The sequence below is a fragment of the Echinococcus granulosus genome (assembly GCF_000524195.1).
Source record: "Echinococcus granulosus chromosome Unknown EG_S00011, whole genome shotgun sequence".
In the NCBI taxonomy this organism is placed as follows: Eukaryota; Metazoa; Platyhelminthes; class Cestoda; order Cyclophyllidea; family Taeniidae; genus Echinococcus; species Echinococcus granulosus.
Window position 1 is genome coordinate 1533335 of NW_020170391.1, and position 14694 is coordinate 1548028.

Sequence of the window (14694 nt, forward strand, 5' to 3'; positions counted from 1 at the left end):
CTGCTTACCCACCAAGTCTTGTCCGAAGTCGCAACAAGCCGAAGTAATGTGGTTGAACAATATGCCATCACAAATTCTGGTAATCTTTAAACCTTCTCCATTCAAGGGTCCGAATCCTGATGTTGAGGTGAGGGGTACCCTTTGCAACGGATATGGACTTCGAAGAATGGCTCAAACATAGCTTATTCAAACTCTTTTTCTACCTCAAAGGGTATAAGATGCAGCGGATTCAATGTGCATTTTCTGAACCTCTTCTCGGTCACCATAAAATTTGGAATAACTCCTTATACCCATTTTGAGACATGTTGCAACTTAGTAACAAGAAGGTACGCCCCTCTCACTACCTTACAAAGTAAGTCGTCCGAAACTCTACACTACTCAAAGGGATAGCAGAGACAGATAGAAGGCAGCTTTCATGGTATCACATGGGCTTTATCAGCTCCGGACAATGCCCTGTTGGCTCTGCAACGCAGCAGCCACATTCCAAAGCCGTATACAAGCGGCTCTGATTGTACTATTCCTAAAACATTGTGTAATAAACATGAACGGCGTACTTGGCTTTGGTGGTGTCAGGGAGTGTGATACCAATTAGTGTGAGATCACCTACGAGACGCAGGTTCGGCATTGAGCCCAAAGAAATGTCAGCTTCTACAATGCCCAGTCGCATTAGGCAGGTTGGGGTTAAATAAAGGCCACACAAAGTACGTGAGAACCTTTGCGGAGGCCAACAAATCAGACTGTCAGGCATTTAATAAGAGGCTCCGTTAAAATTCTAAGTCTGCTTCATAGATTTCTGAAGAAGTAGGTGAGAAAGGCTAGTTCAAAAAACTGGAAAAAATGCCCTGCTCCTGAATGATACCAGCATTGCTGCATTTTAAACCATTTATCTCGGACACTGTTAATAATGACACATCTGTGGACAGCATACGATTGCAAAAGGACTGAAAAGATCAGGAAAGTCGGTTACACAAGTGCCGAGCCTTGCAATAGGTGAGATAGAAAAGTGCTACCAGTATAATCAGACGTTCCATACATTTCCTGATAGCGGGGAACCTCAGATTGTGGTCAAAACTAATCCTCAAAGACCAGGTTTCACTATTCCAAGGTTAGACCAGAGCGCTCAAGCGCCTACCGGTCCCAGGATCATTGGTAGAAATAGTTGTCCATAAGTAACAAGAGCATTTTCACCAAGTAGGGGAAAAAGGTGCTTGCTGCATCGAGCAAAAGGCTCTGGTGGCCTTCGTTTGCCCGAGATGTGCTTGATTTCGGTCGGATTTGGGTTACTTGCAGCAGACTCAAAAGGTTTCACCTCACGGCAACTACGCCATTCCAGCCTGTCTGCAGGTTTCCCAGGGGAGGGAGTGGGTATTGGCATCGTGGGTCCTCTATCAACCACAGAAAGGGGAAATCATTATATCCTCGATATGTTAGACTACTTCAGGAAAGTTGTTAAAGCAGAGCCCATGAAGATAAGACACTAAAACAGTCGCACCTGTTTTCTTGAATCGATGGATTTGTCAACGCGGAGTTCCTTAAATGATGTACGGTGGTCAAGGCGCCACCTTCAAGAGCTAGCTTTTTAAGGAACAGGGCCATATTCTCGAAGTTTTTGAGACACGCTAAACATCTGATTATCCGTGGGGTAATGGACTGGTAGAAATAACAAATGGCACCTAAATCGAACTGTTCAAGGCTTTGGTCAAAGGCCCCTCAACCGCTTGGTTGGGATTTATCCTTGTCCTGGTGGCTCCTTGCGTATAGCGCTGTAGATCATGCGTATAATAACATTTTACCCCTTTACGATACTCACAGGCCGCGAAACTGAAGCATCTGCTATGTTCTCACTGGACATAAAAGTATCGGCCCAAATGGCTCTTAAGTTTCTCTTGGGGCCATGAGAAGAGAAGAAACCAATTTCCAACTATCGTATGCCAGAAAAGATATTGCCATAAGAGTAGTCAACCCCACGTTTACTGAGGAGACTTAGTGGCGCCTTCCAAACTATTTCACCTCCCTGAGTACATCGGAAATTCTACTACCCTTAGCACAAAGATGCGCATCGAGTGGTGAGCGTTACTTCCCCAACAAATTACTTGGTCTGCAACTGACGGTTTCGTGCATAACCAATCGCATATCCTCGTAATATAATGCGCCCTAATGGAAGAAGACCACTGGGTTGATAAGAAGATAAAGTATTCACCCAAATTGAAGCAAGAAGTTCACCTGAAACAGCGTATGAAGAAACAAGCTCCAAAGCAAACACCAGAGCTAGTGCTCAGGAAGATGATGGGGTTGCGTAATTCATGATCGTTCGAATGAAGCTTTTAGGTGACAAACTATCAGTTTATTTCATTCTTGTGGCAGTGCGGATGTTACCGACCCTCAAGGAGGAAAAACAGCGAATTTTAATGCATTTAAGCCCTATCCATGCCACTCAGACATAATATATCGCCATTTTACTCAATCTATTTCATTCAAGGATCCAATGTTTTAGGCAAGGGCAGTGTGGGAAATGAAACCATTGGAGTAATTTGACCATCTCATTTGCCTTATAAGTGGTAGGTCCCACGCCGTTTACTAATTTATGAAAATAAAAGTTCTTTTCCAGCTACCGTACAAGGCATTACAAAGATGATGAAATATTATCATTATTAAAGTGTCCAAAGTTGAGGGTCGAAGCTTCAATAGACCCATTTTAAAAATACTCAATTTGGCGTAAACTGGTACATTAAGGCGCCATAAAATAAAGCAAATAATACAGGTTTCATTCTTTGGTTGCTTATTTAACTCCCAATTTTGGTAGAAACCACTCAAGTGCTCCACCATAGCAACTGCCGGGTGGGCTGGCCTTGGGACCATGCCAACGACTCCAATCCATTCTCCCTGTGGAATGCATTTAACCCTTGTACCATGTCTTCCCTCGCCTTGAAGGAGGTGTCGGAGGCTACAGTAGCCCTATTAATGGCAGGGAAAAGATTAATTTTAACTTCATTATTCTGGAACGATCCGTTTTCCGGTGGCGTTGATCTTGCAGTTATTTGTAACAAAACCGGTCATTTGCCACCAGACAAATCCAGCAAACTGGAATACCTGGCTATCATTTGTGATTACCTCCTACACAAAAAAATATAAAGCTTATGTGTAAACTACAGTTTCCGGTTGAAAAACGCATTATCATTCTGATCGTGGGCTAGAGCCAGTAACAAATTGGTTGTTTAGTTGCAAATTGACCCAGTTGAACACAGCCCGATAGCCTCTAATATGGCCTCTCGTAATGACGGTATCCAGCTTCTTCTACAAGCTGAAAAGAAGGCAGCGGACAAGGTTTCTGAAGCTAAAAGGCGTAAGTTAGTGTAAATTGTCCGCAAATAGACACATCGTGCAACATGTCGAGTGAGTTCATATCCGCTTTGATAAAATGCTCGTTTACTCAAATGTTTGACACCGTGTTTTCCTAAATGTTTCCCCTCTTTCTTTCAGGAAAGGTGAAAAGACTTCAGGAGGCCAAGGCAGAGGCCGCGACTGAAATCGGAATTGAGAAGAAGGAACGTGAGCGACAGTACAAATTACGCGAGGATGAGGTAGCCTAGCACTTGAATCCTTTTAACCTAGGAAAGCAATGTCCACAATTCTCAGTAAAATTCTGGGAGTTTATGTTAGTAAACTCTGACTTTAAGTGTCAAATTATATCATCCCCTTGGATTTTAAATCCCCCCTGCCTCCTCTGTGTCATCTACCACCTCTCTTCGATTCCTGTTGTTCTGATCGCCATTTTTTGGTTAAATGGATGCTAACCTAGGTTTTCGGTCGACGCAGTAATACTGAGGCCGAAATTGCTGCTGTGACACAGAAGACCCTTGATATGCAGGCCGAGTCAGTGCGGAGGAACAGGGACGTCACCATCCGATTGCTATTGGAACAAGTTCTTGCCGTAGACCCGCAGGTTCACATCAATTACCGCCCCCAACAGAAAGCCCAGTAAACAGCTCTCGCCGACTCGTCGGAAAGTAACAGCTACACCCCACTTTATGACTGTTATCTTGTGGTAATTTTTTCGAATACACATTTACTGACCTGATTTCTATTAGCATCTCGGAGACCCACAGAAGTTGTCTTTCCGGCGCAGCATACCATCCCACCATATCGCATACCGTAGTGATTGACAATCTCTACAGGGGTTGAAATGTCATGGGAGCAGCCCTAAATACGGGCGGACCTTACTAACCACGGGTTCCTGTTTGATGCGCACTTGAGTAACGAACAGTTTGAACCGCCTTGAAATAATAAGGATAGCTTATAAAAGCCATGATATGACAACCTGAGGACTGACGCACGGGGTTCGTCTAATTCCAAAGTTAAAAAGCTTTTACAAAAAAAAAAACAGTTAAAAGGCGTTATAATAAGTGGGTGACACGACGACGACAATGAGGTCTAGGGTTTAAGTGGGGGGTTTTGGGAACTCGAGGGGACGCCGGCGACGCAACCTGCGCACCGCTAATTCCCCTGCCGGCTGCACGACGCCCGGCCCGGGTGACACGGCGTCCGGATTTCCAACACTCCAATAACCATCGGGAGTCGATGGGAGAGCGACAGCGGCGTTACCAATGCTGTGCTGATGAGACTCTGGTCCGCGTAAACACTTTTCAATGTCTTCTCGTGAATACCTAACGGTCTGGCGGACCTGAAAATGATCGAATCGACTGCCAGTATGCACAACAGTCGCCCATGTTGCTTTGCTTATGTAAGGATAGAGAACCTTTGCATAAACAGTACTGCATATATCAGATACAAAATCCAAATGAATTGTTGCAGACACCATATGTGGATTTGCGTTTACGCATTTAGAAACACGAGTCTGACATGCACAATGGGTAATGGTGGAGTTACTGACCTGAGGTACGCCCGATGTGGCCGCCATTGGTTCAGGTACATCGGGGTCGCCAACGTCGCTGAAGCAAAACATCACACATCAAGCGTTGGAACACTTCCCCCGCGGTGGAAATGTAAGAAAAAGCGGCCTGTAATATTTCCCACAAAATTATAACCCATGACCGGAGATGTTACAATGCCACGAGGTACATTCCCAACTGTCTCAGGCATAAATGAACCTGAGACATTTTAAAAATGCTAATTTACCAAGGCCAAACAAAGAATTACTTATTATTCGTCTACAATATCTTTACATTGTACCAGACAGCATAGATTCTTAATGCAAATAATCGAACTCACTTATTCGACTGATAGTCTTGAGACTCATTCAATTGAGTTTCGATGTTCTAAGAGGGGAAAAAGTTGGTTTAGTAACTAGTAGTGAAAACATAACTAGCAGTCCATTACTTATGGTAATATTAAAAATATCATACCCTTTCACGGGTAGGAGAGCGCCCCACGGAAGGCAAGACATCTACTGACGGTTTCTTCGACATTCTTCTAGTGATCCTGGTCGAATCTTAAGCAAAAGCGTTGCAGCTATATTCACTGAATTAAAAGCGATGTCATAGTTACCATTTAAAATAATTATGGCTAAATCGTAGATGCAACCTGAAAGAAATGGCGCTTCAAAGCGGAAGTCGAAACTACGGATATCTGCCACCACAGTAAGTGCTTAGAAAGGGTCACCCACAGGCTGCGTCATCGATTCAAGGACAAGCGCTTCAAACTACCTCCGATTGACAAACCATCATCATGGTAGCTTTAAGTCTAACGAGGGCGAAAACGAAAAGCACAGAAAGGCGTGTTGTTCTGGGCATCTTAGTTACTAACTCCAGGATTGCCTCTACTAAAACCCGCTTAATACTCCAGTATAGCAAAAGAAGTAGCCATTACAGTCCAAATGGTTTTGCTATAATGAAACCAATGGTATTAGTTTTTATGGACATGTCCATTGACTAAAAACATCTCACAATCCAATCAATTAGCCTGTGATACGATTTAGCGCAGCCAGTTCTCCTAAACTGCTGAAAAACGCAGCATATATTCGTGACGCCGACTCAGGCGAAAAAAACCGGAACGTCATGTACCAAACTGGCACATTGTTAATGTATTCAAGCTCAATTAGCTGAAACTGTTCCTAAATAGGGCAATTTTAGTCCGATGACAGGGGGGATAGAGTGGTGGTAAGAGTAGGCGACCAAACAGTGTCACAGGCTTACATGCATCAGGAGGCGGTGGAGGAGGCGGCAGCATCAAGGACTTTGCAGGAGGAGCACAAGAAGGAACGTCAGTGGCCAGGGCTACAGCGGAGATTGAGGGAAAGGTCAAGTCGGCCCCAGTCGCATCGCTCAGCATATCGGTTGCAACGATGGGTTTAGGCCTGCCTTTCGGAACCTCCACCTCCCGTGACTGCGGTTGGTAATGACGACATGTGCGTTTGTGCGCCCGGCGCGAGGAATGGACCTTTTGCGCGCCGTTTTTGAATTTGAACCTGTAACCAAATATGTTCATTTCATGCAGGACGTAATCCCAAAACTATACTAACAGTGCTCTTGAATCAAATTTCGTTAGAAAAGCAGCTAAAAGGATGTAAAAAATGCATTTGTCAGATATGATATCAAATTATTTAAGGTTATATAATTAGGAATTCCTGGTGCTCATAGGATCAGAGCATCACCTCAGTGTCCAACGTGTCAAGTGGCACTTTAATCGTGTTTAGAACTTTCATTTGTTGAAAAGTGAGTTGAGACCTAGGTGGACAATTAATGAAGCGTCACATAATACGGAATAGCAATTTTGGATGTGACACACCTTCGAAGCGGTATAAAAAACACCTTAAGCAAGTGAAGAAAATAAATCGATTCTACAAATATGAAAAAAATGGACGCCTAAATTCAAGCATTTACAAAACCTGATTTTGGTCGCCTTTGCGATATGGATGTTCAATACGTAATGAATGTACAATCAACCCTCTTTGACACGCATAAGATAAACGTTCAGCAAAAAAGTTGAGCAAACCGAAACCTCCCGAAAGGGAGCAGCTAGTGCTGCTTTTGTGAAGAGTGACTCCCTACTTTAACCATTCAAACAACTTGGGAAGTTAACATTAAAGAGTGAAAACGGATAGTTGGATGAATACTGTCAGTCAACGCACGATCATGTCAGACAAACACCTCTGCGCCATCCATCGCGGGCACAACCATTGAGACAGCTGTGAAAAATGAATTTTATGCCACTATTCCAACTCAATACTGGAGCTCCATCTGAGAGGGCAATTTTAACAGTGGCCCAGGAGCTCGTGCACAAAATAACATCACATTCAAGACTAAAGCTAAAATTTAGCGACCTTACAATCTGCAGCGTGAAAATTACAGTGGAATAAACATACTGTTTCGATCGTATAGGAGGCAGAGGAGCAATAGTTGATGGCTCATAATTGGCCAAATCCAGATGATTTACCGCTCTACGAAGGGCCAGAGAGGCATCAAACAACTGAGAGGGAGGACTGAATGTTGCCAGTCCGATAGGACGGTGGGAAACCAGGTCACTGTCCTTTCCATCATGCTGAGAGTCATCGACTGAAGTAACGTGTTCAGGTTTAATATCCACAAATTGATCGAGTGAATTATCAACCGTGGTGCCATCTATCAGTGTTTTTGTTGATTGTGAATTTTCGTTGGCTAAAAGCGTATCGAACGCTATAAATAAGTGGCATCAACTTGAAAATAAAAGTAGCTATTGCGAAGGATAAGTATGTCTAGCAGTGCTTTTACTAAGTAAAACATAAAAGTACCTTCGATTTCAGCTAACATAAAATCATAAAAAATCACCAGGGGGAGAGAAATCGTCCTGCGTTTCAGCAACGAGAATGTTTGATCCTTCGTTTGTCTCTTTCGATTTCGACCTATTAAGGTTGACAGCCAACTGACCATTCGTGGTTGCAAGACAGAGACGCTTCTCCGACGGTTGGCGATGCAAAAAAGCAGACGTGGCCCCCGGGGGAGTTAGATCATTTGCCGATGACTCCAATGACGAAGAGATTGATAACTGAAGAAGCACACATTTGGTCGCATCTTAGTATTAATGCCTCTTAAATTGGGGGCTTAGACTAGTGCAGAAAGAAAAGTTGAAGACGGGGTACATACATTGAATCTTGTTCGTTTCCTAGGATTGTTTAATTCAGTTGGAATCTTATCTGCCTGAATTTCCGGAGCCACAACTTCACAGTAGCATTTTTTGCAGAAAGTCTTGGTCATATGCAGACTCTTCAACTGACGCCCTAGACACAATATTTCAATTCAATAAAATTACGCAAGCCAAGTATTTCCAACTCTTTTCCCTCGATCATACAATTGCACTTCTCCAGTTCTCTATAATGTGTAAATAAAGGAAAGTAACCTACTTAAGCAAATCAGCCTTTTCTAAATTGACACGGTTCAAACCTGATTCAAAATCTGAAATAGTTGACATGAAGTAACTGAAAACATGCCTGACCGGAGTCGACTGATCAGTTTACGTATGTCTACAACGCAAAAGCAAATCTAGATTAACTATGTTCACAGGGTATAGGTAAGAACTTCAATACATGTTTAAGGGATTCAAACAAGACACTGAGGATAATGGCGTATAATAAGTGATAACTAACTGTTAATCACGTTAGTGCATTCCTTCCAGTGCTTTTGACGAAGTTCCACAAGGGCAGCTATGACAGATGTCTCAAACGGCTGTAGAAGCCCATTAGTTTCGACATCATCCCACTCCATTCTCGAGATAGACGAATGCCCTGAAAGACCAAAACGCTGTACACTTCCGATAAACTAAAACAAATGATGCACAATGAAAAGACATTTTAAAGCAATAAGTAAAAAGTTTCTAAGACCCTTATTTTGTTTTTAAAAACGAATATTTTAGCACATGCATGGACAAAGTTATAAATCGATTTGGTGATACCTCAAACTTCAAGACTGTGTCGCACGTGATCACGTAACCCAATTGACGCGCCCAATCTCCTCCCCCCCCCCCCCGTCGGAGAAATAGGTGACTTGAGCAACCTTTGCCCCCAAATGCTGCACATGCCTAACTAGCACAGCCAAGATTCGGCCCTGCCCCCGCTGACCCGTCGCCTCTGCCCGCCACCAGAAACTCCTACCGGTTCCATGGGCTCAGAACCCTTACCTACGAGACCATAGACGCCAACCCCCAATAAGGCTCTCACGAGTTAACTACCAACAACTCAGCAATGGTTACGTTCCCAAAACGCCTCCTTTAGAGAGGAAGTAGGCAATCGGCTCGGGTCCCGCGATAAAAGAGTGGGCGGAATGGCCTAGTGTCCCAATCCCCTGCACCTGTGCTTTTCTCGTTGACTCCAACTGATAAATATGTCCCAATTAAATCAACCCCTCCGTTCACAGGATATGAAGACCAGAGAAGAGGAGGTAAACGAGGATCGCGCTACACACGCATCTCCATACTGTGTGCTAGAAATACACCAAATATCATACATCTACGTTAAAACCCTACTCAAAATCTGACCATGCAGCAGTAACTAAAGAATGAGAACTTCAGTGGAAAGGACAGAATGAGTAAGGACTACCAATCCGAGTTCAAGGCACCAAATGCAGCGGAGCATCTGCGGGAAAGCCATAAATGCATTTTATCGCTGCGATGATGAAAACGGAAACGATCATTCCAAAAAATAATGACATCGTGAACGTCCAGACGAAGTTCTAAAGTTTAATTAAAAAAGTTGTAGGAATGGGGAGTAATAATACATGTAATACTCAAAACTTGGAAAAAACTGCGAGGAAATGAGTGCCATTTCAATCCTTATTGTGGAGATAATAGTCACCCAAATGAAAATCATAGAAGAAACGCTGCGCATATTTTTAGTAAAAGGACGCTGCTGCTTATCCAGCTCATCCATCGAACTGCTTTTATTACACACGTTTAGTACCACTACTACACCCTACACGCCGCAATGAGAACTGGAAAATTGCTGAGCTGATAGAAAATAGCTTCTATTAAAGCATTTGTTAGACAGAATAAAGCTATTAAGTAGGTTATTAATCCCACAGATTAAACAAATCGACACTTTCAGTCCCACCATACTTGGAAACAAGTCATGAAGTCACTTAAGGGACTAATCGAAGTTTAGATAAATGTTTTTGTCAGTGCACTATTAGTGAGTCGCATGCAAGCCCTTTTGCCTACATAGTGCTTACCTTATAATCGGAAATAACAGAATGCTGCAGTAATCATAAATCTCGCAAAGAGAATGCCATTAACACCATCTCACATACAACGTGGTAAAAGAGGCTCATAGGTGCTTGTATAACTACAGCCTCAATGTGGACAAAAGAGGTAGGAACAAAAGTGTTTTACCAAGAAGCATGCATAAAAAACCGTACATTTACCAAGAAGCATATCAGGTGGGAATACGGAAGTGAATAACATACTTCCACTTGCTTATTTTTATTTTTCTTGTCTGTACTGGTTTTCATGCGCACGACCTGATCCACTTGTCTTCTACGTTGATTATCGCCTGCGAAAGTAAAAATAACGGAAATGAATGGACTCCCCGTTATAGAAATGAATAAACTGACTGGAAAAATACATCATGCAAAATAAACAGACAGACTAGTGGGTTAGAAGTGCGAAATCAGGAGAGTGTTGCATTAAAAACGACGACCTCAAAATATAATGCTCTTCTAGGTAATTGAGCCGGAACTTTTACCTGAGGGTTAGTTAACGGTGAGCTGTGAACTCTCAAAAACCCCATAGAATTGTGCGGCAAATCCCTGCGCAAAAACCACATTTTTTGTCGAAAGACAAAGTACAAACAAAAGCCGAACAGTTCTTGGTAAGGTTTGTGGCAAGAAGTTTACCGAACAGTAGAATATTTGCATAAATGAGTCGATGGCATTAAGATGAATATTCAAGGAATCCTCATGAGTAAAATAATGCACCTAGTAGACAAATCTCCCCCCTCACCCATCCTTGAATTGTAAATGATCAAAATCAAGAGCTTTTCCGAAAAATGAAACAAGGTGCAAGCAACCGAAAATGCTAAGTGAAGAGCTGTTTTTGTAATCTAACGAAACTCACCGATGGCACGACGAAAGTGATCGATCGGAAGCTGGCTTGAGGAGTTTTTGCGACCCATGGAGCTCTTTGCAGCCAATTGGAAGGACGAACATAAAAGTAAACCTAGTGATTAACCTACATTTCAAAACTACTTTATTACCAACGCATGGGCAAGTACAAAACCGGTACCCTATAGCAGTACCACTTTCTTAGAAGCATTTGGACATTACATTTAGCAAAACCAAGTCCCCGAGGAACTAAAATATGAAGCTTACTTTTAAAACAAGTAGTATCGAAGAAAAAGTGACGAATCTGGATTTGGAATGGTGTTATGCAAAATCACTAGAACTGCATTTCAGACCATTAAGGGCACCCTTCCCGATATTATCACCAAACAGAACGATACGAGACTAGTAAAAGCAAATGTGTACATCCATCCGAAACAGCAAACCTAAAACATGATAAAACGAACTCTAACCATGCCCCATGACAGGTGCCGTAGATCCTCTCATATTAGCAATAGGGTTTCGGGCTGAGTGGAAAACCTTCCATGAAACCCACCTTTATTCATACCCAAGCCAGTTAAAAGTAAAAAACCAACCTCACAAACGAGCTTGGTGTCATACAGACTTGCTGCAAGGGTTTAAGGTCATCTGAAGATCAATATCTGCTTTTGTGACTCCATGGCCCTTCCTTAATGTGGCAATATTTGCAATATTGCAGTTGTTGGTGAAACTTTTCAATTAAGACCCACTACTTTTGTGCATGGAATTCAAAAATCTTATCCATCACGAATAATCAAGCAGATATTGTTGATAATCTAAGGTCACATTCGGTTTGGAGGGTTAGTCGTTTTTTTGGTAGGTGTTCATGGTCGGGGCAGATGGCTCTGAGAAGTGCTACTTATGAGTACTCTCCACGTGCACAACCTTTAGAAGATGTAGAGTACCCTCTTACGGTGCAGTACTGTGGAGGTTAGCCCAAATCAATAAATATGTGATTTCTAGAATGTACACTGCCTATTGAGTATTGTGAATTTTCCAGTGATCCAGCAAAATGTAAGGCATGGCTTGAGAAGAACCTCCCTGAAATATTTGAAAAAATGAATTCTGTGGAACAGCTAGCTGATGAAGGTAGTTCAAAGAAGAAATCGCGTCAAAGTCGAGGTGGAAAAGGGTCGGGTCCTAAAAAACCTTCCGAACAAAAGGTGTCCATCTCTCGTGCTACGAGGGGCAAGAACAAGTTCACAACAAGTGTTATCGGCTTGGACACATATGGTTTGCATATGATTTTGATATGTTTTGTGTAGAAACGCTGTCGGCGCTTATCCTGTTTTGTTCATAAACCCCTCACCTTTTTTCGCTGCTTTTATATTTCTCCTTATTTCTCTCGCATTCAGGAATTGATTTGAAACAAGCTGCAAAATTTTTTGGACAGAGATTCGCCACCGGCAGTTCTGCTAACAACTCCGGAGAAATCGTTATTCAGGGCGATGTTAAGTTTGAGCTCATGGAGCTGATTCCCAAAAAATGGAAAGAGGTAGGCCAAATAACTCCCTTCAAAACTTGAATTCGCACTTATTCGGGACTACTTTTATCCTTCTAGATCCCAGAGGGGTCAATCGAAGATTTGGGAGACCTAAAACGCTAGTTCGTATCTTTTGCTCCCAATAAAGACCTCGACTTAATGTACCTTACCCTATATTACGCTCTTATTAGTGGTGCATGATTTGATCTAGTTCTTAGGCAGATGCGTTTGCGGCAAAATCTGGTGCAAAATGCTCTAGTAGCGCCTCTGCTATTGGACCCAAGGGTATTTTAAACAGTAAGGTTTGTTTTGTACTGAGTCCCCCATCCACGTTCAGATGCAAGCTCTTCAAGGAGACAGCTGGGGGTAGTCACGTTGCAGCAAACGATGAAGCTAAGGCAGAGTTTATTGCTGCGGAATCGTCCACCCCGTATTTACCTGACCGGGTCTAGAAGTGGCCGCTGCACCGCACACAAAAATCATTTTTTTGCCCAAGCTGATTGAGTTGAAGCCATCGAGTGATCTTAGCCAGTGCCTTGACATTGGCTTGATTACTAACGTTCGTGTAGACAGCAGAAGAGTTCCGCATCCCATCCAGTCTTATGAAGGATAATTTATTGACAGTGAAGTAATTCTGTAGAAAAACAGTTAAGGGATGGTCATAAGTGAAGGATCAGTAGCGAAATCCTGGATAACAGAGGGTGGAAGTGCATGAGAACACTTTTTTGCACGAGGATAGACATGAAACCACTGTTTCCTAGTAGGATCCCGGTGCGGAGAGACTCTGGTCGAGGAACTTACGCTTAGCGAAGCACAACCACCACTAAAACGGAGGGGGAACCGTGTCAAACGCATTGGAAGTAAAACAGCGCAGAAGCCGGCCCTCGACCTCTCACCTTGCTGGGCTGCGACTGATCGTCGGCGTAGACCTTGTCAAGCAGACGAAGCCCTAACTCTGTGCGCAGTTGAGAGATGTATTCGCGCATGAGGCTAGCGTCAGCTAACGAGGGCTTTGCGTACAAATTATTCAGTTCTCGTGGGAAGCCGGGGTCACCTGGAATGTCGAAACGCGCCAGAGCCAAAGTTGTTAGTTCTTTTGACCCCTGAGACTTTGTCGAACACTGTCAAGCACAGTATAGTAGTGTAAGGTGATGGGTATTCTGGATGGAACATAATGCAGGACCCAACTTACTCTTTGTAGTTTTTTCAAACATTCCAAGATGTAGAGGACCAGGTAGACAAGAACACGGTCAGCATCAGTCTAGAAAAGGCACGATGAAACTAAGCTAGGCATTCTAAACACCATCAAAGAGACAATGCTACATGCCTTGAACTCGTAGTTTCGAAAGAAAGTGAGGGGCTTGAAATACAAGAGCGCTTCGTCGATTATGTCTTCCTCAAGATTAGGATCCTGTGGAGCTGGCCCGCGCACTTTTGAGCGCAGTGGCAATATGGCCATATTGCCGACACGCCGTGAGGCAGATGTGAATTTGGAGTGATAAGTTGCCTGAATAAAAAATCAGGAAAAATAATGTTGTGATAAAGAACCTGTACCAGAGAAGAGTAAATATAAATGAGAAAGGAGCCACGCCACATTAGTACAAACGGGAGAAAAAGTGTAGCGCGCAGGATCATCCTACGACTGGGTTAACTCATAAGGTTTGCACAGAATACAAGAACAGAATGCCACAGTAAAATAAGAAAACACTTTATCAGAACAAACAGGAAGCTTAACTAAATCGCATCCAGCACAAAAATCAAACCCATAACCTAAATCAGGCTCGCTAAAAATAGGAACAAAAAGTATCACGCAGAAGCCAGTCGCGATGCAAAACTCATTACTGCACATGGTAATACTTGCACTAGTGATAATACCCATACTACTTTGTGAAGAAAGGCGTCGATCGACCAAAGGCAACCATTTACCATGAGAGGAAGCTCCCCAGCTATCCTGCAATCATACTGCCTGCACTCCCACCATACATTAAAACAACTCAAACGATGATTTCAACGTAAAAATCTGATTGCAGAACCTAAAAAACGTGCCTGATTAGCGCATATCTGCAAATTGTTTGTCATAACCAAAAAGTTCTTAAGTTGGCAACGGGAAGAGTTAAAAATGAATGCAAAGCGCATTGGCGGATTAAAGGT

General features: G+C 43.0%; 4 protein-coding genes across 4 annotated transcripts in view; 2 read left to right on the forward strand and 2 right to left on the reverse strand. All coding sequences in view use genetic code 11, as the record gives it.

Moving 5' to 3' along the window:
- Positions 1–3261: 3261 nt before the first annotated feature.
- On the forward strand, positions 3262–3982 carry EGR_02538 (V-type proton ATPase subunit G; the record flags this gene model as incomplete). Its single annotated transcript, XM_024491787.1, has 3 exons — positions 3262–3343; positions 3481–3581; positions 3800–3982. The coding sequence occupies 3 exons, from the start codon at positions 3262–3264 to the stop codon at positions 3980–3982; spliced, it is 366 nt and encodes a 121-aa protein (XP_024353938.1).
- Positions 3983–4438: 456 nt separating this feature from the next.
- Positions 4439–11587, reverse strand: EGR_02539 (hypothetical protein; the record flags this gene model as incomplete). Its single annotated transcript, XM_024491788.1, has 15 exons — positions 4439–4681; positions 4892–4949; positions 5230–5276; positions 5364–5449; positions 6153–6424; positions 7322–7631; positions 7764–7980; positions 8079–8212; positions 8245–8303; positions 8336–8387; positions 8579–8750; positions 9546–9659; positions 10389–10474; positions 11038–11139; positions 11578–11587. 15 exons carry the CDS (start codon positions 11585–11587, stop codon positions 4439–4441), a joined length of 1962 nt encoding a protein of 653 aa, XP_024353939.1.
- A 312-nt stretch (positions 11588–11899) lies between these two features.
- On the forward strand, positions 11900–12666 carry EGR_02540 (Density-regulated protein; the record flags this gene model as incomplete). Its single annotated transcript, XM_024491789.1, has 4 exons — positions 11900–11990; positions 12024–12293; positions 12416–12555; positions 12622–12666. 4 exons carry the CDS (start codon positions 11900–11902, stop codon positions 12664–12666), a joined length of 546 nt encoding a protein of 181 aa, XP_024353940.1.
- Positions 12667–13300: 634 nt separating this feature from the next.
- EGR_02541 (Actin-related protein 2/3 complex subunit 3) overlaps positions 13301–14694 on the reverse strand; it is a gene marked incomplete at both ends in the record, with an annotated part of 9506 nt that continues 8112 nt past the window's right edge. The window contains 4 exons of the mRNA XM_024491790.1: positions 13301–13366; positions 13440–13664; positions 13736–13804; positions 13859–14050. Of these exons, the coding sequence (XP_024353941.1) occupies positions 13301–13366; positions 13440–13664; positions 13736–13804; positions 13859–14050 (552 nt within the window). The remainder of the gene's footprint in view (positions 13367–13439; positions 13665–13735; positions 13805–13858; positions 14051–14694) is intronic.